General features: G+C 37.4%; 1 protein-coding gene across 1 annotated transcript in view; it reads left to right on the forward strand.

Annotated features, from left to right (window-relative positions):
- PRKD1 (protein kinase D1) overlaps positions 1-25,645 on the forward strand; it is a 328,190-nt gene that overhangs the window by 299,203 nt on the left and 3,342 nt on the right. The window contains exons 14-16 of the mRNA XM_090270173.1: positions 8,786-8,947; positions 9,516-9,614; positions 10,412-10,679. Coding sequence (XP_090126299.1) covers positions 8,786-8,947; positions 9,516-9,614; positions 10,412-10,679 — 529 coding nt within the window. The remainder of the gene's footprint in view (positions 1-8,785; positions 8,948-9,515; positions 9,615-10,411; positions 10,680-25,645) is intronic.

The raw sequence follows: 25,645 nt of genomic DNA on the forward strand, positions 1-25,645 counted from the left end.
GGCTAAGATTTCTTCACTAAAACATTATATGTATATCTCCAGGTCATCCACATCTTGGAAGTGAACATAGTCTTTTACTTACCAAAGATTCTGAGGGGGGCCATATTTAAGAACTTGTTTAATTTTGAGAAAAAACAGAACCCCTTATGCATATGTAAAATGTCACCACTTGACCTTTTTGCACATAATGTTTTGTCTTTATCCCTGTCCAATAGACCCTGTATACTCATTCCAGTTCCCACTATCTGATATATGAGACATGAGAAGGATTATGTGTCTACACAGACATTTAACATTATAATAAAACGTTCTGCTTCCTGGTGGAGTGCTGCCATCTAAGTGCAGAAGCGGAGCTACAGTGATATGATGTGCTAAAAATTACACTTTAAATCTAATGCCAGGATGAGATTGGATTTGTGTGTTCATGTCTCAGGCCAGGTAGATTAACAGTAAATAAAAATGAGTTCCAGCTATGTCTCTATTGCTATGTGTTTGAAAGCAAATAGGGAAATTATCCAGATATTTGAAGTTTTCAACTTTTTATATATAATACATACATAATGATCTACATATCTCAATTTTCTTAATTTTAACAAGCCACACTTTTAATTCTTGCCTTTTCTCCGAACGCAGAGTGAGTTGTGGCAGTGAGGAGAGGGGGTCAAACTTTCTGGGGAAATTATTTATTTTCTAATGGTATTGACCACTTACTAATTTTCTGTCTTTGAAGCCTTTTTTTCTGGTTCTCAAATATCATGCTTTTTTGCCTAAATTCAACTTGAAACTCTGGCCTTGGATGAGGGGGGCAGGGTTGGGTACTCCAATGCATACAAGATCCTTGCTATGTGAAGGTCTTCCCTGAGTTCTCTTGATATAAAGTTCTCACCCACCGCCCAAAATTACAGTACCCACTTCAGCCGAGAACATACATCAATGCAATGAGACCTTAGTGTGGTAGGCTAAAGACATCTGGATTTTGTTTTTAAAATTTCCCATTCCTACCTCTAATATGAAGGATTCCTGGTGATGGGTAGTAAATATCAGGTATTTTTATTGTATTTTCACCTGGTGAAAAGTCATGAAAGCCTAGAAACAATATGAGAGATGATGAGAGCTTTTTAAAAGTGCTTTCTGCATACTCCTTCTCCCCCTCTGCATTTAGCTGCTTCTTCCTTCTGTAGAGTAAGAAGAAGACATTGTATTTATCATATGTCTGTAGCAACCTGGAACCTAAAGCTGGATTGAAGCCTGTCCATAACTGGTAAAGTGCAGAATAACTGAGGTGTGCAGATAGATTTATGAATATACATTAATACAGAAGTTTGACATCAGGATTCAGTTGATTTTTTCACTTTGCAAATATTGAATTGGTCTTTTAAAAAACTTTCTTGACCTGGTGTTAATTAATAGAATACACAGACTTACAGCTAATTTAAGATGAAAAAATCTAATGGTAAATTGTGCATTATAAGCTAACCACTAAAAGTTGACTCTCTTTCTTGGTATCTGGGCACAGAGTGTTGGATTGTTATTAGCAGTTCATAGAGGTGCTTCAGTTTATTATTTCTCCCACAAAATTTTAAACTATATTTAACCAGGGTCAATCTGTGCTACTTAGTGCCACAGCAAAAGTAACAGTCTGATGGATGGGAAGAGCAAACAATTTTTACCGGGAATGATCTGGACATTTCTGAGTTCCTAGAGTCTAATGGGTTAAATTTGATTGTGGCCCCAGTGATCTGAAAGTCAGCCAGTGATCCCTATTCACAGGAGGGTGGATTGTTATATCCAATCTTGTTCTTGAAATAATATGATGTGCCTTTATTCTTCTGACAGTGTATGTTAGCTTTATTTTGTCCTAGGTTAACATCCATATGCATTTCTGAAATTTTACGGAATTCCCCTACAAAAATGTTACTGCCTAAAAGATAAAAAATGTTACCTCTTAAATGATAACTAACTACTGAAGTGTGAGCCTATTTAAATCGAGCCTTTGCCAATGGCACGTGCAATGGGGACACGTTCACATGCCACGGCCCAGTGGTCTCCACTCTCATGGTGGGTCAGGAGGCTTTCGCTTGGTGCCACGCGCAGCCTGCACCTGGTTGACATCCTGGTAGAAGCCCCTCTCCCATCACTGAAGTATGAAAACGCTGCAGGGGAAAGATGGGGGGGGCAGCCTAGAAAGCAAGTTTGTGGCAGTTCATTTGTGATGTAGCCTGTGTTCGGTAAAATGCAAAAGGAAGTTTTCTTTTCTGCCCCTTAGCGTGAAGTTTCAGTTATCAAACTGAAATGTGGCCCAGGTCTTTTAAAAATTACAGAAAATCTTCCCAACGATAACAACAATCCTTTACTGTGTTCCAGGCCAGATTCTAGGTCATTTGTAGACATTACATTAGTAAATCCTAGTTGTATTACAAGATTAGGCACATTATTATTATCATCCCATTTTACATATCAAAAAAAATGGAAGTCAGGATTTGGGAAGTGGCAGAGCTGGAATTCAAACAGTCTGCGCGCAGAGATTGCGCTCCTGAAACTATGGTCAGGCTCCAAGACTTTCCTGGTTGTCACATCTGTAAATCAAATCAAAAAACAAAGGAAAAGAAGGGAGTTGCAAGGTCTTTTTCAAGTAAGGGGGTAGAAGTAGAGTGATCATTATCATCTAAATAGCCCATTTTCAGGGCTTTATTTCTCATCAGGACAATAATGAAATCATAGGAAATTAGATTTTCACACGTTGTTCAAGGGAGAATTGGCAGGGAGGGAAGGGGTTATTTAAAAGGAATATCCTGACTATGGTCTTTAGCTGCTGTTGCTTTGCCTCTTTCTGTGAATGTTTCCTTGTGAGCTTTGAGAATGAGCTGAAACTAAGAGGTATCTTTTTTTTAAGAGCTATATATAAAATAAATACAAATCATGAAGATAGTAGAAATTTAAATGTTTACTCCTATCAAATATGGTGAAATATTTACAGAGATAGTGACCAAATCTCTGTTTTGAGGGAACAGTACCTGGAAATGACCATACCCTTAGTACTTTAGAAAATCATTTTGCTACTCATACCACTGGTGGCATCTCTGATATTCATGTGCATGTTATTGGTACTTATCATAAAAATATTATTTCTTCTGACCATATTATTGATCATCAGAATCCTGAAATTGCTTATTAGCAGATTCAAGTGAACTCAAAATGAAAAAGTCTGGTACTTTTTTTTCTTCTGAAGAGAGGACATCAGTATCTACCATATTAGATGCAAAATGTACTCTGTCACTAAGTATGTCCGATCTGTATTAGCATAGATTTGGTAAATTAGTTTAAATTTTAAAGAATATTCATGTCCTGAATAGAAAGGAGATACAGGGATTCTTTATCCTTCAATTAAATTTACAAACTTGTATTGAGTACCAGGAACTGGGCTTACTCTGACCGGGAATAGAATTGATAAGATATAGTCCTTAAGGAGCTTGTAGTCTTGTAAGTAAGACACATCGATTCACCACTAACTAAATATGTTAAATGTCGTGAAAGGGGATTGTACCAAAGACTATGAGAACAGAGAGACATCCAGGTCAGGCTGTGGGAGTCAGCGAAAAGTGCCTGACAGCCGAGAATTTATACCAGGCAAACAGCTTCATTCCTGCTGAGAAAACAGTGTGTATGAAAGCAGAAAAGAGAGAGAGAGAGCAGGGCTTGTTCTGAAAATAGTTTATTCTGACCAGAGTGTCGGGTAGATATGTGGGAGAAGAAGAGGAGAAGCTGGCAAAGTATTGGGGTGGGAGGAGGAAAAGGAGCTGGTAGTTGAAGAGCTGCATGTGCCTTGCTAAAGGGATACATACACCGCCTCCTGAAGCTGGTGGTGGTGGTTATGGGATTGAAGGAAGAGGATATGATTCAGAATCACCTCTAGGAAGATCATAGAGACCACCCTTTACAGAATGGATGGGAGGTGAACAAGACATAAGATCACTTGGGAGGCTGTGGCAGATCCTTCGAGAAGAGATAGGGCTTAGACCAAGGCTGTAATGGTGACAATGAAATGAAGGTGAGCTATCAGTGTGAGAGAAATTAAGGACGTGGACTCTTTTCATTTTAGATATCAATTGATTTCAGAATTGAGGGAGAAAAATGTTTAGTATGACTCAGTTTCTATCCCAGATGGCTGACCATTTATTGAGAAAGGAAACACTAAAAGAGTAAGTTTGGAAGGAAGGACATCAATTTCCATTGTTAGACATCTTTCCTTTAAATAACATACCCAAACACAGTTCGGTATAAGATTCTGGAATTTAGGAGAGAGAAGGGAGATTGCCATATCAATTTGAGTATTATCTTTAACTAGGCTTTTTACAGTCTTCTGCTGTCTACATGATGACTTTTTTTTGCCTCTATCAGGGAATTACATACTATTTCCCCTTCTTAAGACATTAGGTAATTGTAATTTCTAGGGCCACTAAGGGAAGCCTAAATTGTAAGAGACTGTGATTAGAAATGGAAAGATAGTGTCTTCTTCTCTTGACCCTGGCAAGCTGGCAGAAGTGAGAATCCACAAAGCTTCCAAGTGCTGTGCCTCTGAGAAAGGCACCTCACGTCTCCACCCACACCACTGTGAATGTTCTTCCTTCTGCTTTCTGTGGCATTTAGAATTTAGATCTGCACTCATCACTTTTCACTTTATTTCATTTTGTGTCAATAGGAGCTAAGTCATTTAGTCGTTTTGATAGAAAAGTTGCGAGAAGTCCCCATAGTAGGTCTGTACTGCTCCTAAAGACCTACTGAAAAGTTGTTGATTCTAATTCTTCTTTTTCCCAACTCTCATATGTTTTAGTGTAAGTATCTTGAAGGAAGAAAGGGGAAAAATATGACATCTTCAATTTGTCACAGCTACATATGGAATGATATATAAAGCAACACTATGAAAATTAAATACAGCTACAAATGAAATGTTAACACAAATCCAGAAACTATAACAAAATCAAATGTAAACATAAAGATGTTAATTAGTTAACTATTTTTTGACATAAAATATTGTTACTTTTATAAAAAGCCTTTGCTTTTGATAGAATTCTCTAGGCAACTTGAGTCAGGATCATTTTTATCTTGATCTTGAAATGGTATTTCCTCCCAGACTTCTAAACAACTTATATTCACCCCATGGATATGTCATCAATCTGTTATGTGTGAACGGACACTGTTCTTTCCTGTACTTGACCAAATGTTTCATTTCCTGGAAATTAGATTACTTGAATGCAACAAACAGATGGTCAAAGCATCCTGTAGTACTTATTCTGCCATGAAATTTATTATCTGAGTTCTTGAGGTAGGCCTGAGAAGTTAGCAAAAATTCGTTCTGAACACTTGGATGCTGTAGTTGATGTGCAGTTGTCAAGCCATTTTTTAATTAATCCAGTTACTTCGGACATTAGGAGGAAAATGTTGAATAATTATTTTATATAGAAAAGTGTATATTTTATATTTTACATAGAAAATTTAAATGTAAACATGTCACATGGACTAGTGTGTTTGAAACATATTTTAGAGTTACTCGTAAGGTATTAAAAAGAGAACATGAATTATGCATGACAATAGAAAATAATAGCTTGAAGCATTTTTCTATTTCCAATCTTTAAGTATTATCTTCTCTAGGCTAAAAAATTACTTTTTATCAGCATAGTATAGAGAATTTGGATAAATACAGCATGGTTCTTTATATTCTGTTTTCTTTTATTACTGTCACATGTAAAAATAAGTTTGGTCCTTTGGTTTCATGAAAAAGAAATATAGCTCATGAGTAAGCACTTATGGTGGCCTTGTCTCAACCATACACAATAAAGTTTAAAAATATCAACTTATTATATATCAGTTATGCAGAAAAAATAAAGTCATTTTGCTATTTGAAAGATTTTTCAGCTACCATTCAATATATTCTTTAGCAAACCTATAAAGCATAAGCTTTTTATTAAAAGATCAAGGGCCAACTACAACAAATGAATGAGTTTAAACTTTTCTAAAACATTTTTTTTTTACCATTTATATATACATAGTCTTTGGTTCAGTGCTTTCACTGAATGTGTTTTTTAAAGATGTATTTACCTAAGTGGATTCAAAAGTTTTTTATCAAGAAATAGCAAAAATTTTTTCTAATTCTTTTTGTAAAGATGCTATTAGAGGACATTGTAGAGTCTTCAGATTGACAGTGAACTTGACACAACGTAGCTGACAGGGGAGGATCTTGTTAATCTGTTTCATACTCCTGTGCTAGAGCAGTCTCTGAGTACACCAATTAGGTAAACACATTAAAGTCCAGTTCTCTGTAGGGAAAAAGGAAAGAAGGCATAGGAGTTTAGTACCGCCAAGAATTTGCATAATTAAAGGAGTCCAGGTACAGGCACATGAGGGTTGACATTGTTTGTATATTAGATAACTTAGGTAAGAGAGCTTCCAGGTCATCTACTGACTTCCTATTCTCCCCCATCATCATAGCCTAAAACAGCAGAAACAGCAGGCTGAGCTGGTGAGAGTTTTGTTAATCCCCCCACTCTTTGCATACTTCAGCTCTGCCTGGGAGAGAGTAAACAGCACCACTTCTGCCCTCCTCCTGCACCTCTGAGGTTGCTCTCCCTTAACCTTGATCCACTTCTTCACACTCTGGTTTTTCCTCTGTCTACACACAAGGGACCCCATTTGCCTTGCTGCCTACTTCTGTTGTCTGCTCTTTTCTGATTTCATTGTTCTTGCCCCCCACCCCCAACAGCAAGGCCTTGGCCATTTAAGGAAGCCCAACTCCCCAGAAACTGCCAAAGTGCTTAAAGTTATAGGTAAACATAAAAAAAAAGGGGGGGGAATCAATTAATAAGATACTCAGAAGAGGAAGGTGCACTTAGCACATCTCATAGTGGACTTGTCCAAGGAGAATCATAACTCAGGCAGGACTCTCACGTTATTCTTAAAGCTTCCGCTGAGATCAGTGATTTAAAGAGGACAGCTGATGCATCACGACACCCAGAGGTTGACTGTCTGTCCGGCTGGAGTGGCTCCTCTCTCAGGGAAGGGCTTATAAGAAAAACAAAGTGAGACAGCCTGTGCACAGGTTCAGGCATAAACAGTGTGATCACTCGGATTCCACACTGCAGGCCAAACAGATATATGTAGTCATTCCTTACAGTCTCCCACCTGAGGACCTGATGCTTCCATGATGGTCAAAGCCAAAAGGCATCTGTCCCTGTTAGTAGGCAGTCAGGACAGATAAAGTAAGAGAGGTGAGAGGGTGAGTTTTGTTAATCGCACCTTCTCTCCATGGGCTTCATCTCTGACCCGGAGAGAGAATAACTCTGGAGTCTGAGTAAACAAAATAGCCAGATTTGACTAGTTAACAGTTTCAAGAATGATGACTTCTAGAGGTGAAAAGCCATTGGGTGCATGTTCAGGCGTTCCTTGGACCACATTCAGAAACTTGCTATTCTGTGCATGTATGATGCTGCATGATTGGGCACCAAGGCATTGAAATCAAAAAGCCTCGTCAGATATCTGGGGCAGAGATCAAAACCGCCAAATAGTGGAAGGACACTCTGATCATCCTGGGAACTTCTCCCAACCATGGTGGGGCTCCATATCCAGTCTGCCGGCCTCTCCTTGCCAACCTGCAGTGCGGAGGACAGCCACGGGGCAGATTCACCCACAACTCCCCCTGCTGCCCAGCACCCATCTGTGAGGTCTGAACCTGAGGTCTGAACTTCAGGTTTCAAGTAGTTGGTGAAAACTAATGGTACATACAATTTTATCACTCATTGAGTTTCTTTTTCCTAAAATAAAGCATTTATTTTTTTTCTCTGTCCAGCTGTTAGCACATTTAAGTTTGTTCCTATTTTATTTTTCCTGAGGTAGTTTCATTCATGATTTTTTTCTGTTTCTCATTGAAATATAAATAGAATATATAATCACTTTTTAAATATCAGGATTTTTTGTTACTATGTGTAGAAATAAAGAGTAAAGGTCAAATGATCAAAGCCTTTTATTGATAACTCCAGATCGACATTCAGACTTAAGCATCATTACAGAGGCCCATCTAATGTTCAAAGTAAATTTGTGTGACGTATATGACAATTAACATCTCAAGCCAAATGCAGCCTATCATTATTAGTCATTACTTTATTGTGGAAGTATTTATTGAGTTCTTGAGAACAATGCAGGACTACCACCTAACATCATGGCCTGGAAGAGGCAGGGGCTTTAGAATTCTTTATTTCTGTTTTCATAGTGATCATCACACCATACAACCATATGAGAGCTTAGGTAGCAAACTACTACAGCCTCCAGCAGCAGAGCCGTTCCAAGAGGTTTTGACTAATGTGCCTTACCAGTGCAGTCAGATGCTCTACACATACAAATTTCATCCCTACTACGTTAAATTTCTACCAAGTGTGAAAGGTGGCCTTGCATGCCCTTTTAGGACAGTGTGCTGAATATTGGAGATGATCCTAAGAAATTACAGATTTCTCAATATGGTAGTCTAATTAAAACCCTATTAGCAATTCACTGTGCTAGAAGTTAGATTTTAAACCTAGAAAAAATAATTTCACTGCATAGAAAGTAAAGATGTAGTTTTTGGAGACATTAAAATTTCAAAAATGTAAGGCAACACATGTGGAATTCAGAGGTGCTAAAAATCTTAACTGTGAGTTTCTTCATAGCTTGTAACTTGAACAGTTTCATATAATCAGTGAACCTGCCAACCAGTATCAAAAAACTCATTTTCTTCAAGTGCTTTATTTATCTTTAATAGAACCTTCATCACCCTGGTGTTGTAAATCTGGAGTGTATGTTTGAAACGCCCGAAAGAGTGTTTGTTGTTATGGAAAAACTCCATGGAGACATGCTGGAGATGATCCTGTCAAGCGAGAAGGGCAGGTTGCCAGAGCACATAACGAAGTTTTTAATTACTCAGGTAAGAAATCAATTACAGCCAGAAAAAACAGATAGTGTTTAATAGCAAATGTTATCCCTGTTTAGCTGGAGCTCTCAAGCCTGGTTGTTTAGTGCCTACCTCCAAAGCCTAAACTGTACTCAGAAAGGTTGCAGCAGCCTATTGTACTGCTGATTTACATTGATGGCATCCCAAGTCCAGTATACTAAATGACTAATGCATATACAGGCCCATGTATTAAAACTACTTAACCAATGTGACTCCAATAAATTCAATACAAAATAAATAGATACATGTACATAAAATTTTTTAAAAAGTATGCAGTGGCTGAATCCTGATTCCTTTTACCTATACCTGTCTTGATTGCTATATGAATGAATGCCATAAAATGCTACTCTTTCCATTCAAGTTTCCTTAGAAATCTGCTATATTACTCTGATTTATTGTAGTGCCTTGAGCATAAAGAAGCTTAACTGTACATTGTGAGTTCTCTCTTGACCTTCTGAATTTATGCCCTAGTAGAAAACATTTTAAAAATAAACTAATAGACCAAAGTAAAATTATTTCTATAATTTTCTTTTTTTTATAGATACTTGTGGCTTTGCGGCATCTTCACTTTAAAAATATCGTTCACTGTGACCTCAAACCGGAAAACGTATTGCTTGCATCAGCTGATCCTTTCCCTCAGGCGAGTATAAAAGCCTCTCCCAGCAGAAAGCCAGCTGCAGAATCACCGGCTCCTGGCAGGCAGCATTCTGGCACCTTTTCCCTCAAAACCTTTATTTGTTTCAAATTCTACATGTTCATTTCCATCCATTTCTTACGTTCCTGTGTTATTGCGACTGCGGCTTTTTTACTCTGACTTCTCAGTTCAGCTTGCCTTAGAACAGACAGCAAGCCTTCTCATTCAGCTTGTTTAGCTTCTGCTGTGTGCAGATCCTAGAGAAGGAGCGGCCTCTCCCCAGGGAGTCTTGTATCTGACGTGACCTGACCAAAGCGGCTGTCCTGCCCAGCCTCCTTGGTGCCTTGGGCTCCTGCCTGGTGCCTGACACCTGCAGGGTGCCTGTGAAGACCTAATTATGAGATTATTATGAATGTCAGGACATGTCTTATGCTTATCCTTAAACCTTTATTTATAATAGGCCATTAAGTCCACCACTTCCCAGATTCGCATGATGTTTTCCTGCCTTGGAAAACAATATTACCCACTTCTGAGTATATATATATATTTTCACATTTATCTCTTGGTTTTAGGGGTGAGGGAGGAGGGAAAATGTTTAGATGATAGTTTTATGTATGAAAACATACTTTTTGTCAGTACATAAACCACTGTCTTCAAGTATATAAAATGGAAAACAGTGATTTCTCCTACTGTGAGAAATCCATACAGTATACATAAGATATTACAGTTGCCTTTGGCAGACGAGGGCTAAGACCCACACAGTTTGTGACCTTGCTATTTCTGCAAACCATTGTTATCAACAGGTGAAACTCTGTGATTTTGGTTTTGCCCGGATCATTGGAGAGAAGTCTTTCCGGAGGTCGGTGGTAGGTACCCCCGCTTACCTGGCTCCTGAGGTTCTAAGGAACAAGGGCTATAACCGCTCCCTGGACATGTGGTCTGTTGGGGTCATCATCTACGTGAGTCTCAGCGGCACATTCCCGTTCAACGAGGATGAAGACATACATGACCAGATCCAGAACGCGGCTTTCATGTACCCCCCAAATCCCTGGAAGGAAATCTCTCATGAAGGTAATGGTTTTCATTCAGAAATAGTGGTTACATCCTTGTTATATTATTATTTTAACTGTTGATTATTAAATTTATAAGTGCTCATTGTGGATTGCCCATTGCAATAGAGGAACTAATTGATTGAGGTGGTTTGAGAAGAAAAAGGACATGGAGGCCAGAAATATCACCTGGGGAAATGTGCATATGTTATAGAGAAATTGAGAAATACACATTCAGAGGTAAATGAAACAGAGAAATTGTTAATATTTTGGTATATTTCCTTAGAATATATAAATATATGTCAATTGACGTAGTGATAATATCTAATCTTTGGCTAGAGTAATCTTAGTATACAACTAAGAGTATATACCTGTTTCTGTATTAAGTACTTTTAATCTATTATGTACATAAGAACTTTGTTACTGATATTTTAATGATCATATGACATATATCAGTATACCAAGTTCTTTGTGTACTGACTTCCTTTGTGTGACATTAGAGCATGTTTTTTTTTTAGCCATTTCTCTGGTATTTGGTATTTTTAGGTGGTTTCTGTTTATTCAGTATTAGGTCATCTTTATGTATAATTTCTTAATGTGTATCTCTGATGCTCTTTTTAGGATAGATTACCTTGCCATTGTTACACTGCTTAAATTCTTCTAAGTAGATATTTCCTTCTTAAAGGAAGAGAGATAGTTTTTAAAGCATCGGTGGGGATAATCAGGGCAGAGTAAATGGCTCACTGAATGCTTAGGAAAGGAGTTCCTCGGTGAATGTGCTTTGGAGTTTAATTCTCTGTAAGATAGGCTTTACTATTATACCTATATTTCAGGTGATAACACTGAGGCAGAAGAAGTGACACCATAGGCCAAAATCACATAGCTAGTAAGTGGGAGACCTAGAACTTACATCCAGACAGTCTGCATGTAACTTTTAAATCACTAGTCCTGCTTCTTTTTTAGTTTTCAGGCAACATCTAGTTCTAAGTTCACTCCAATTTTTCACCACTTAAAAAAGGAAAATATGTTAAGAGATAAACATCTATTTGATAACTTTTATTGCATATGGTTGTGTAGAAATAAAAAACAGCATAATTAAGTTGTTAGACTACTGTTAGTGTTAAATTCCAAGAGCCATCCATCAGCAGGGTTTTGAATTACTATTAGCAACAGCTTTTTTAACATTGTTAATTAGTTATAAATCTTAGCTAGATGAGTATATCTTAAAGGGATCTGTGACCTACGAAAGAACTGTCATGTAGGCAAGGACTAATGAAATATTTAGGATAATTCAACAGAGGCAAAAGTGAAATGTAATTTTTTTTTCAAGAGGCAGAAAAGAGGGAATTATCAAATCACCTGTGACTGGTATCCATGCTAGGAAACATTACTTCTAAATATGCTTACCATTATATTTGATACTTTCAAACCAGAAATCAATTAAAATAACAATGTTTTGACCAAAGTGCAAGTCAGGAATATCTCTGAAGCCAGACATTTTCCTGTTGACCAGGAGTAGAACATTAGGAAAATACCTTCATGTTTAAAAAGTTTTTTTTTGAAATAATGCAGTGATGGTTTTTTTTTTAAGTGGTGGAACATATGGTGCCCTCTGGTGTTATGGAAATGTGCTGGCCTTGTATGCAGATATAAACTGTTTACATCAGAAATAAATAGCTATGGATTATGAAAGTTTAATTATCATTGGTAATAGAGACAGAAACATAGATATCAATAGCTCAAGACACTCTTGTTGGAAAACCATGATATGCATACAATACACATATATCATAAGTAGCATTAAAGGAAAGGACAAAACATAAAATGTCTTTCAAAGAACTTGCAAACTTGTTGCAGAGATGAGTTATATAAATTTGGTAAAGTGTTAATTTATTTCCCTGAGTTTTTAGCTAGTTATAAAATCAGAATCTCCAAGGTCAGAGAAAAAAAATCACTGTGGACTTGCCTAGTTAGAATTGCATATTCAGAAGCGATGGAACATAGGCCTGTCACTAAAGAATGAAAATGAAGAAAGACAGCATTTCAGAAAGAGGGGATTATATTCATATAGTTCAAAAGGCATTTATATTTGACTGGGAAGTACACATTTAATTTGCCTATGAATATGTCTAAGTGCTAAAAAAATACCTACCACTCAAAGTGATGTGGCGACAGCTCAGGTAGAACTCTCACTTTTCCAAATGGCCCAAGAATCAGTTTAGGAATTAACTGGCCTCTCTTCTCAGCACGTTCCTGTGGTTCATTCTAGCCTTTGATGCACAGGAGTCGTGCTATTTGCTAAACAAGGTTCTGAATGGCAAATGAGTTACATAACTGCTAGTGTGTAAACAGAACTAGAACTTGAACATAAAGTAAAATTAGTTAAATTAAGTCATAATACCAGGTGAGGTAGTTAGAGGCCCAGATTCTATCCCACTACCTTGTTGAGAACAAATAATTTCCTGATTAAAAGCTGTAACAGAGGTCGCTGGCACCAAATAATTTTATGCAGGTGAGATCTGATAAATACAGAAGCAAACTAGTGTCTGGCAAAGGGTGGTCTCAACTGATATGAGTAAAATTTTAATCTCAGGATACTTTAAACCACACCAGAACCACTAAGAATCCAGATATTTGGAAATAAAAATTCAAGCACCTCAGTCAAAGGTAAAGATCACCAGTCAAGCAGTTTGAGATATAGCCCTGTCTGATATTCTAATTAGCCTTCACTTACCTTTCTTGGGCTTCAGTTCCTCATCTGTAATGTAAAAGCAGGTAATGATTTCTGCCTTCATAATGAGGCAGTAATAGAGACTGAATGAGATAAAGGAAGTGAAAGGCATCTATAAAGGCAGGTGTGGGGTGAGCCAAGGATTTGGATTTGGGAAGAGAACAGCGGAACGCTAAGTTAAGAATTGCTCTGGCGGATAACCAAGAATTGATTGTATAATTTTAGAAAATATATGCACACTGATGATTCCCAAGTGTTCTTCAGACATGTCTTTAATTGTATTTTTTTTCTTGGTATGAAAAGGCAAAAGAAAAAAAGTTACAAGGTCTTTGTAGCATACACAGATGTGTCAGAATGAAATTTTTCCTTTAGCATGCATTTGTTCTGATAGCCTAGCCATGGACTTGATACAGCAGAATACTATATATTGGAGTGCTTGAGTTGTCATTGTGCTATTGGATCTTTACAACAATCCTCTAAGAAGTAACTTGTTTTAGTCTGTAGTAGAAACCAGAAAGGTTAAGTTATTTGCCTCAGGTTACACAGCAGTATTTCAAATCATTTATTTTTACTCCTTACACCATACATTGTCACATGCCAACAGGTGCTTATTTCTTACGGCTTGATATGGTGGCCCTACAGGGAATGTTTTAAACATCTTAATTATTTCTGCTGTGGTAATATCATAAGCCAAGTACTAGCATTCTGAAAATAAGCTTACTAATAATTGATCACTGAATTAATCAGGACTCTTGGTGAAAATTATAGAAATCTACCTCTAACTTAGGCAGAAGATAATTTGACTCGCACAGCTGGGAAGTCCAAAAGGTGTGCATCATTTATTTGGATCCTGTTGGGGGAGAGGTGGAGAAAGGGCCACATTCCCTGTCTCTCTGTTCTGCCTTACATTATGATGGCTTCCTTCTCAGTTGGACTCTTCGTGTGGTTCAGAGTGATCCCCCACCAGCTCCAGGCATATGTGCTACTCACTGTACGTGATCTCGGAACAAAAGAGTAATTCTCTCAGCAGCCATAGAGCTTCTGAAACGGGCACTGACTGGTGGTGCTTCAGTCCCACATACCCTAGGAACGGTTGCACTGTCGCCACAGGAGTCGCCTGACTGCCCCAGAGTCCCTGCAGTCTGGCGAGGGGAATTTCCTGCAGGGAGGAGACACTAGGCTAACAACAAACTCAGAAGCATTGACAGGTGCCTATTATAAAAATTGTGGGTTTTTTGTTGTTGTTTTATGTGTGTGTGTGTGTGTGTCTGTGCGCTCATGCGTGTGTGAATCAAGGTATGATTTGAAAAGAGAAAATTTGAGGAAAACTTAACTTAGAATATGTTATAGATAAAATGATAGTAAAATGAAATTTTGAGAAAAATAATAATAGCTGTCACTGCAACAATATTTGCACTGTAGCAAAGCACTACTTTAAACATTATCTGTATGAACTTAATTTGTACATTTATATTTAGTTATACACACATATATAACTATAATATATAAAGTTATATATGTAACTGAGCACTATTTAATTGCACTTACATATGTAGTTTTATATAAAAGTAAATGCTTACATTATGTATGGTTATATATATAACTAAATAAGAATGTATGCGTACAGTAACACTCCAGCATGAATCAGATGATTACAAATATGCACAAGAGGAGATGGTAGGTCATCACAGAGAGGAAGTTTGGGAGCATTTCAGTTCATTCTTGGGCAATGTTGTGCATTCCATCTTGTTTCACTGCATTGTTGTAACTATCTCGATGGCCATTGACATCACCAAGTTTATCCCTCACTACCCATCAATAACCAAACATAGCCTTGGTTTCACCTCCAGCTTTATCTCCTACAAGGCTAAGCTTAGCCCTCAGCATAACTATCCTGTGATCCTTCTCAGTTCCTTGAAAGGACTTGTGCACCTATTTTAAAAGTACTTACTTGATCAGGCATACCTACTTTATCTTATGAAAAGGGCAGCCCATTATCACATAGATTTCTTTAGATAATCAGATGAAACTGTGGAAATTGTACTACCTTAGTCATGTTCCAAAATGTCCTTCCTTTCCTTATATTTTTAGGAATTCTAGAGCAAGAGAAAGGTCTGCTTATCCTTATGTTTGTTGCATCTAGTACATCATAAGGTGAATCCTGGATGGATGTTGAAAAAAAAAATTGCAAGCAAGGCTCAGTCTGTGACTTAGGGAGTAGGTGCTAGGGTGTAGAACTTAGAAACGGGAGATGGAGAAACTAGCTAACAGAACACAGGAATGTGTGCAAGGCAGGGTTCCTAATCATCTTGCCAAAGAAGCTGCTTGATTACAGCTCATTGTAAACAACCTGTCATGGTCTAGCTCTAGGTCTATCACAGGCAGTTTTAAACTTTGGCATGCCAACAGTTAATCAGAGGAGCCAGTTAAAAGTGGAAATTTGCAGGCCCTCTCCCCCATAAAATGCCATCCTGTGCTGAGAATGCAGGACGTCCTTGGACTTGGATCACACTTTGAAACACTGCTCAAGAGCCCTGGCTCCTTAGGAGGGAATTAAACTCAGGAACCTCTGACAGACCTGATAGCTGGCAATGCTCTTTAAAAATTTTAAACTAAGTTTCCAATATTTAAATGTAGATTGATTTTATAAAGTTTCTCTATTAAAAAATCATCTTTAAAAGACAAAATATATGAACTCCAGGAAATACAAAATTTGTTTAATAAAGAGGTAACTAACGTGTCATGATTTTGAGCAATTAGAAAAATTAAGAAAAAAGAATCCTTTAACACTTGAAAATTCTCATTTGAGTAGGCACAGATTTTGGAATTTGATGTTATAAATTATAGGCTATAGGGGATATGTGTTACAATCCTGTAGACATCAATTAATAGTTCTTTCTATATAAATTATTCCACATATTTCTTATTAATTTAAAATTTTAGATAATCTTCATTCAGACCAAGCATGTCTAACTTCATTATAAGTGTGCGAATGTAAATCATGAAACGTCTACAGCACTCGGAAGGAGGGGATCAGAGAACTTATCAGGAGAGCTAAGGGGCCTAAATCGCACAGTGTTCGCATGGCGTCCTGCCTCGCCGAATGGATTGAGTTATACAAGTTTACCTGTGAGATTTAGTACATGACTTAGTCCTGAGTTAGTACTTTTTAGTAACTGCTACCTGGACATGTGTACATGTATAATATATTCCATATCGAGTGCTAGGCACTGTTCTAAATTACAATGGTGGTCAATACATTAACATAATATAACTAACTTAATTGGGAAAAGGAGGAAGACAATAAAGTACAGTAGAGAACACTGAAATGAAATCATATGTTTTATTTATTAAGGTGATTCTTTTCAAACTATGTGTCATACCAGACCAGTTTTATTTTAATTTCCCAACGTACAGTGTGGGGCAAAAGTAGGTTTACAGTTGTGTGTATGGAAAATAGTACAATTATTAAAAACTGTTTTGCGAACTCACAAATATAAACCTACTTTTGCCCCACCCCTGTATAATAAAATATAATAAAAATGTGACAGCGCTGTCAAAATGCTATATAAGTTTCCAAAGACTCAGTCTCACTTTCTATTCTTATCTCATCACAAACCAATTAGCAGATCTCGTACTAGCACTGATCCACATAGTAGCACAGGCTTAAAGTCATTGAAGCAAGCATAAAAGACACTATGCTTATTATTTACAGGTATAGAGGTAATCAGAAGAAAATTTTTAATAGTTAAAAGGTCATTGCTGGAGAGCAGGTCTAATAATGAGATGAAAGGTTTTTATTTTTCATTTTGAACTCTTACTGATTGATTTAGATCTTTTACCAGGTGTATATGGCACTTTCAAAAAAAATAATAAAAATGAACAAAAGTGCATGGAGGGAAAGACAGCTCCAGGGATAAATGGAATACAACCTTTTGTATAACGTTAATTCTTTCATGCCTGGTCTAAAATTTGTCTAATATTTTAAATAAACTATATATGTAATATTTTATATAGGAATATTATTCAGTAACACACCAGAGGGTTATAGTTTCTTTTCTATAACACCAGTCCTTGCATCATGCCTGAGCAGAAGAAGAAGATGCAATCTAAATCTCTAAACTATCTATTCCCACACAAAGGATAATTTTCAAATGGGAAAGTCAAATGAATTCTATTTTCCTACATTCCATCAGTTGCTCAAGATCATAATACACATCTTAAATTTTCTTTTTTTATATATGATTCTTGTTTTCCCAAGAGTTTATTCTTAGGAGATAACCACGTGATGTGGATTGTATAGCTGTTAAAGTGAGATATGATTTACAAGTCATCTTACTAGGAGAACAAGGACAAACCAGCAGCAATGGGAAAGCATTTGTTAGAATAAAAGTATGTTTCCATCATTAAATGGAATCGATGTATTCCATTAGAGATACATGGTAAATTGGAGGACGATTAGTAATAGACCATGAAGATCACCAGAGAAATTACTGTTTTTTCCTTTTGCGTTTTGATATTTCTTTATAAGCCATTAGGGAGGCAAGCAGGCAGTAATCAACACAGAGGCAACCTCGGAAATTGTCTCACAATGAGCCCCGACTCCTGCAGACAGAGATCATTTTCTGTGTTCACAGGTGAAGTCTGAAGAAGCACCTATTCTCAAGTCACCTGCTGTGATGTTACTGCTCAGCTTCATAGTCACGTGGTTAGTTGGTATTACCAAGAATTAAGATCAGACACGAAGCCTTGACATACCCTATATAAAAAAAGTGGGGGGAGGGGGGGAATGTCCTGGCATTAATCCTATAGTTTGTCTTTAGTTCAAAATTACAAAATCGTGATGGTGCACTAGTGATACATACTTTTTCCACTTTGTGCTTCCACAGTCTCAGTGGAAGTTTTTCTGCCTCTTCCTTTCCCTGATTAGCACAGCTGTAAGTTAGGCTTCTAGTTGGTCTCAATCCTCTGTTGACATTTATGTACCGTGTAGAATATATGGCATCTCAAGACAGAGAATGTCTATAATAATATACCACTAAATTTATCAAAGCATCTAAATTTTATTTTAAAAACAATTTTTGCCATTCAGTGTGGTAAATTCAAATAAAATTGGTCACAAGTGTGTTATTCTCCCAGAAATCGGAGATGAAAAATACAGCCAGTACAAATACAAAGCAAAGCTAAATAAAAGCCTAGCACCATTACTACATGGTATGTTTTCAAAATTCAACAGTGTTCCAGAACACTAAACACTTAAGTTGGAAATAGCACTTTACCATGAAAAGGAACCAGCTGTAGGTCCCTTTTTCACTACATATTGTTCAAAACAAAAATAACCTCATTGAAAATAAGCCTTACAGAAATGAGACCCAGAAATCCAATGGTATGAGAAGCAAAAGAAAGACAGTTGTCATTTTAATAATTAAACTGTGTTTGTAACAGCTTATGAGGCTCGAAGATCCAGCAAGCCTGCTGAATATTAATGAATAGATTTATTTGTCAGCATATTAGCACCACTGTCAAATGCAACAGCATGGAGGAGATGCGAAGGGACTAGTCAGTCCTGCTTACAAATGCTTGACTGGGGGCCAGGAGCTTCTATCACGATTGATAAGCCCAAGTGAACTATGCAGGTCAGAACTTCCACTGGGGTTTAACATTTTAAACAATCTCTACTTGAAATTCTAAGATTACTTCTGTTTAAAAAAAAAGCATGCATTTTGTTCAATAATAAGGAACTTTAAAATTATAAGCAAAAGCATACAATGTTTAAAATAATATCTACTTGTAATGGGAATATTTTAAGTGCAACCAAGTCAGTATCTGAAAAGATGCCCATCAGGAAAGGAATTGTTTATTTTGATAGCAGATATAATTAATGGCATTTTCTCTCACAAATAATTTGTGGAGAGAAACTGATCAAAGGAAGCTTTAGCAAGAACATTGGCAATTTTAAGTGCTCAAAAATTGGCTGTTTATTTGCCCCCCAAACTGAATTGTTTTTATACATCCCAATTATAAAATGAAAATTTCACTTCTGATATAGGAGGTCTGTCCAGAAGGTATTCAGCCATATAATATGAAAAATAGGAACGTTTATTAAGGAAGATACAAGAAACATTGTACATAAGACAATGACACCTCAGTCTTTTTCATAGTAGGCACTTGGGACCTCACACAGTCCTCATATTTGCCATCAGCTGCCCTGTCGTATTTTCCTTAATCTCATTGAGTTTCTGAAATCTCTTCCATTTCAAAGGTGATTTCAGTTTTGGGAAAAGTCAGAAGTCACAGGGCATGAAATCTGGGCTGTAGGGGGCTGAGTTACTTGGGTAATTTGATATTTTGCCAAAAAACTCTGCACGAGATGTGATTCATGGCCTGGCACATTATTGTGGTGAAGTTGCCCATAGCTGCAGCCTTCTCAATAATCCAAGTAGTTTCCATGGAGGAATGTTCAAGCTTAACACAAAATTTGATGCAGATCTATTGCTCTGCTCACTCATTCATTTTGAATCCAACAGTTTTCACAATACACATGCTCAATCATCAGCATCTACAGCTGCCACTGACTAGTACAATGAAGTTATCTTTGTTCACGCATGCTTATTCCAGTCCACTCTCCTTGGCTGCCAGGTTACATCAATGTTGCGCAAAACGTTCTCATTATATTAACAGTGGTTGGACTTTTTAACTCAACTGCATAATAGTTGAGTTAAAATATGACATCTAAATAGACATAGAGATGTCAGGGTAGAGGAGTGACAAAGTTTAAATATTCTATAAGTTTGCTTTCTTCTACAATGACAACATAGAATAATATTTTAAAATATAGGCTGTTAAAAAATCTCATCTAACCCCTGTACTGCTCCACAGTTCCAATCCACTAAGGGTTATCCATGATAGAAAATACGCAATCATGAGGAGGCCTGTTTCTTCTTACTTTGACTCTACCTAGCAGAATGAGCAAAATGTCTCTGTATACACCCACTAGTAGAACAAGCCCAATCCTTTTAAAAATAAAGGCTTACCTCAGATGTTTGTAAACAGCCATTATAATCACTTTGAGCCTTTTTTTTTTTTTAAATATTTCTTTTCTGACATTCAGTTTTTCTTTCAATCTCCTGTTCTCTTTGGTTCAAACACTTCCCTCTTTGTTGATGTTTTTTAAATCAAACCTTAATACTGCTCTGACTCAGGGTTCAGTGAGTCTAAGAGTAAAGTGATGCCGCTACTTGCCTCATTATAAAGAACACATTTCTTTTAGCATGGCATAAAATGATATTTGACCTGGGGACAACAAGTAGATTCACATTGAGTTTACTGTGGATTGAGAACCCTGAATTCTTTCTCATGCATGCTGTTGATGAGCCAGGTTTCCCAGTTCTGTGCCTAGACCTTTTTCAGTGGTGGGGGGAGGACTTAGTTCCGTTTGTCCCTGTTACATGCTTTCTTACCCGTGGGGCCCAGGTCTTCAGACGGTAGTTCTTTTGGAGCTTTTTTGTCTGAGGCAGCTTGTTTGCTCTTCCTGTCGGTGTCTTCTGAGGGGGGAGCTGACCTGAAACCCTCTGTGTCTTCATTTCAGAATACTGAACCAGGTGGTGCTGAGGACAGATACTTTCTCTATGGTTAGATACCTTTCTCTATGGCTATTAAACGAGTTATTAACTACTTTCGGTGTTCTCAAGCCTCTGGGTCCTAGCTGCTCAAATTGTGGCCCAAGACTCTGCCTCAGAGGCATTAAATCCAGACTCTCGGATCCCACCCCAGTCCTAGCAAGCCAGAACCTTCAGTTTAAGATTCCTTGATTATCAAATGCCTATAAAAGTCTGAGACACAATGTTTAGCACAATCGTTCCCGACCATAGTTGAACAGATTATCAAACACCTGGGGCACTTCTAAAACTACAAGTACCTGGAGGCCCCTTTCCAAGAATTTTTACTTGAATTATGGCATGAGTATCAGCATAAAAAAACACTAAAAACAAAAACTTCTCTATGTAGTAATGTGCAATGAAAATGGAAGGTCCACATCTACCCTGGACATCATTGGAGTAATATAACTATGTTTTAATTTTTATTATTTTAAATTTTGAATCCATTTGGCATCAGTTTAGGGGCTGCTGTATGCTGTGTTTAAACAGTTCAGGATTTCCAAGATTGTGTTACTGGTCTTCAAGAAGGCAATGGAATTGACTGTAACACAAAGGGGTAACCATTGACAGGATAACTTTATACAGAGGGAAGAACTGGAAAAAAAGACATGGGCTTTAGTCTCTAAAGGTCTCGCACTTCATAGGATTGCAGTAATTGACTTGGGAACGAGTGAGATGATGGTTTCCAGCGGCCTTGTTGGCTGCAGGCAGCCTCTGGTTCCAGCCCCGGAGATGAGCATCCCAGTTAGTGTTGCTCAGCAACAGCTTGCTGGATAGAGAGCTGGAATGTGAAGGGCTGCAAAATGATTTTTAAAATAAACACACAACTTACCATCAGCGTGAAGCAAACCAAAGGGAGAAGTCCTGAGGGCTCTGCTGTGACAGGCTGTGAGGCAGAATGGAAAGGGAAAAGGAAAATAGAAGGCACGGAGCCCAGGGGCTGACATGTGGTGGCTCCATTACTAGACCGATGACTCTGATCTGGGTTCTTTTATGACAATTTGTACCTGAATAATTTCTGGGTAAAGAGAAGACAGTATGGAAAAACAAAAAATAAAAATAAAAAAGGACAAAACAGACCTATCTCAGAGGTCCACTGGTAATTCCTCTTCTGTAAAGTAAGCATTATAAAATAAACCTGATCTGTATTGCGGATATTCTCATCATTATTCCGATTTTCCGATATAAATCACTGATGCTATGATCTGTTACTTTCTGTGGAATTGTCATGTCCTACCATCCAGGAGCATTTTTAGCCAAAATATACAAACCATATGCACATAATGTGGATATTAAAATTTAGAGCTGAGAAAATGGTTATTTAAATTTATAATTAATGTAGTCAATCTACCAAATGCTATTTAGCAAGCACTTTTCTAATGCATTAAATGATGTATTTTATTTTAAATATTCGTGAAACTTACATACAAAAACCAATACACATCTGTATGACTTTAAAGGAACTAAAATCTAATGGGGAGAATGGGGGCGTCAGGCATGTACTGGAATAGTAAAAGGTGGGGAATGGAGGGTGACCGAGAGGTTTAACCTAAGGGATCTATTATGTATTCAAATGTATCCAGGTCCATTCTTTTTGTAGGATTTTCTCCCAGCTTTGGACGCCATTCCGTTTAGCTACAGCAATGGCACACGCTAACGGACCTTCTGCATACGCAGACTCGTCCATGCACATGTATTTGCTTTGAAATAGAAAATGACTGCAATATGATTCCTACAGTTTCAAAGATAATTCTGTGTTTTGATACCAGAATAAAATGGAATCCATACAATTAACATTCTGATGGAACATTTCTTTTCCTATTAAAACTAAAGCCCTTCAGCACCTGCATATACCATTTCATTTTGCTTTTGTTCACATATCCCTGTGTGCCTGGCAAACACCACACAATTCAGTCATCCTGGCATCTGCTGAGAGACCCATTTTGGTAAAAGAGAACTCTTGATAAAATTTTCACTTCCCTGCCTAGACATTTCATTCTTTCAAATGATGGGGCAAAGTTAAGGGGAAACTAACTGTATTAGGCAAGAATTTATTGTTGCAAGAAAAGAAACATTAAACTTCCAAAAACATGTTTTCTTTTCATTTTTTATTAGTGTGCATCCATTTTAGAAAGTACAAAACTCTTTCCTCGTGAGGGATAGGAAATTCTTTAAAAATGAAAATTTGAACCAGACAATTGTTTAAATTTTTTCAAAAATAAAAAAGAAGGACTTCCCACATTGCCCCAGTGTGACTATCCAAGGTGTTCGGAGAGCTTGGACCTAAGACAAGTAATATGGCAGGAAGGGACTGAATTTAAAGATGAATAATGGGATTCTCAGAATAGTATCGGAAGACTAATTCCCGCAATTAAATGGGCAGGTATAATCAGGAAATGACTTTACCAGTCTCTGAAAATGTTGGCATCACATTTACTACGAAGAGAAGGTGGAACCAGGCACTGCCTGTTTTGTTATTTTCTTTGGGGAGCCTCAGAGTTCCCCCTCCCCTCTGCCCAGGCACTAGCATCCCGTGGTGCTGCCGTGTTGATAAACTGCCTTTTCTGCTGACTCCCCTGTGCTGTGGTCCTCCTCTTCCTTCCTACCTGCCACTGCCCCGTATTCCCTTTCTCCTGTGCTTTGTTTCTGAGAGAAGTTCATAGAATTTTCCGGTTTTATGTCTGTCTTCATACTGTCTCGCCCTCTCCCCTTTCCAGTGTCAGGATCAGGGGCATGCCCCAGTGCGTTCCCTCTAGATCTGAATCCTGTGTCTTGATTTGAGTTTTGGGACTGGAATTGAGATCCCATTTGGACTTTTTCTATGACTGTCAGCATGCTTCTGGGACTGCTCTGGCTACTACAATTTCATTAGACTTTGCCCCTGTGCTGCTGGGTTTGCCCTTCTTTAGTGTGGATCCTTCCCACTCACTGGTCTCTACTGGGAGCTCGACCTGGGGAAATGGAGGTGTCACAAAAGCACACACAGTGGCAGCTATGAAATACAGTTAATGTTCAGAACTGGACATACTGCAAAATGAAGAAGCTAACAGGGGTGCTCTTAGAGCCATTGTGAGTAATTTTGAATAAATCATAGATAAAATGAGAGCTGCCAGGATACTTAACACAGGCCAGAATTTCAGAATTTTCTGAATTTCTAAAAGGGATTGTGGGGTGGGTGGATTCTGAAGTAATTCAACAAAAATTTAACATTTTCCTTGACAATGTCCTAGAATGAATGATTGAATAGTTTACAAACATTTAGGAAATAAATTCCAGTACTTTGAAGGAAATAATTAAATGTTAAGATTAGTCTACTTAGAATCTATTACTCCAGAATACTTGTATTTTCTTTTTAAATAGGATTGCCAGATCGGTAGAATGAGTAATACCAAAGACTAATGTGTCTTGACCGTAATAAAACATTTGGAAACAATCCCCCACAGTAGCCTTTGGAGAAGGTGATAACATATGCAGTAGATGGAGACTTCTAGGAGGAAACGTCATTGCTTTTTATCAACATGTTCAAGAATAATTACTATTCTTGACAGTTGGGAGTAAGATCTGTGGTAGAGTCATCAAGCCCTCTATTTAAGCCATATTCTGGAAACAAGTTCATAATAATTTGATTAATACATATCAGATAGGCTTATTCAGTTTGCAAATGGTAGAAAGCTAAGAGATGTAGTCCCTTTGATAGGAGGGGATCACATCACATTGAGAATGGTGTTTGCTGAAATATTGAGCTAAAGTCACATATATAGTTCTATATTGTCATATATATGTATTTAATACATAAAAGTGTGGCAAGAACATGACAAAAAAACCTTAATGTTTATTGTTGGAAAAAATAATTAATTTTCACATTGTTATCAGTTAATAATAATGAACCAATGGTAGGATCTGCTGATTGCCACAGAGTTTGCGAGCATGCACTTTGGAGCCAGTCCCCAGCACCCGCAGCTCTCTTACCTAGATGCTTTCTTACCTTGACCAAGTTAAATGACGTTTGAAGTTTCAGTTTTTCCTTTTTATAAACTGGAGATCAAAATAATAACTACTGTTGTAGGATTATAAGGACTACTTAAGAATACAAATATAAAATTTTTGAAAAGGAAAACCCTAAGTCCTAGACTGTATGAATATTGTCTGCATGTACAAATAAAGCCGACAGTTAATGATGAGGAAAATTCTGGTCAGTAATGAACAGGGACATTGAAAAACAGGTAGTGTACATTAAAATAAGGATGCACAGGAAGATGGAGATGGCTGACTGACAGCTGAAGGAACTGTAGAGGGTGTGGTTAAGGTGAATTACTATCTCCAAGACTTAAGAGCTGTCATAAAGAGTAGAGTCAGGTTTTTCATGGCACCTAGAACATAAATAGGTTCAATGTGAATAAGTTATAAAAGACAACTTTGGGCACATTATAGGAGAAAAGAAATAGATTGGACCACTGGACAGAGTCACTATGATCCTAGCTAGTTATATTTCAGAAGGGTTAAAGAAAACATTTTCTTTGATTAGAATATTAAAGGTTAAACATTTAAAATGCTGCATTTTGTTATTATATATTTGTGTTTGTGTTTGTGTGTGTACAT

Source organism: Furipterus horrens, unplaced genomic scaffold (assembly GCF_987537825.1).
Source record: "Furipterus horrens unplaced genomic scaffold, mFurHor1.1.pri manual_scaffold_3, whole genome shotgun sequence".
NCBI classification, from domain to species: Eukaryota; Metazoa; Chordata; class Mammalia; order Chiroptera; family Furipteridae; genus Furipterus; species Furipterus horrens.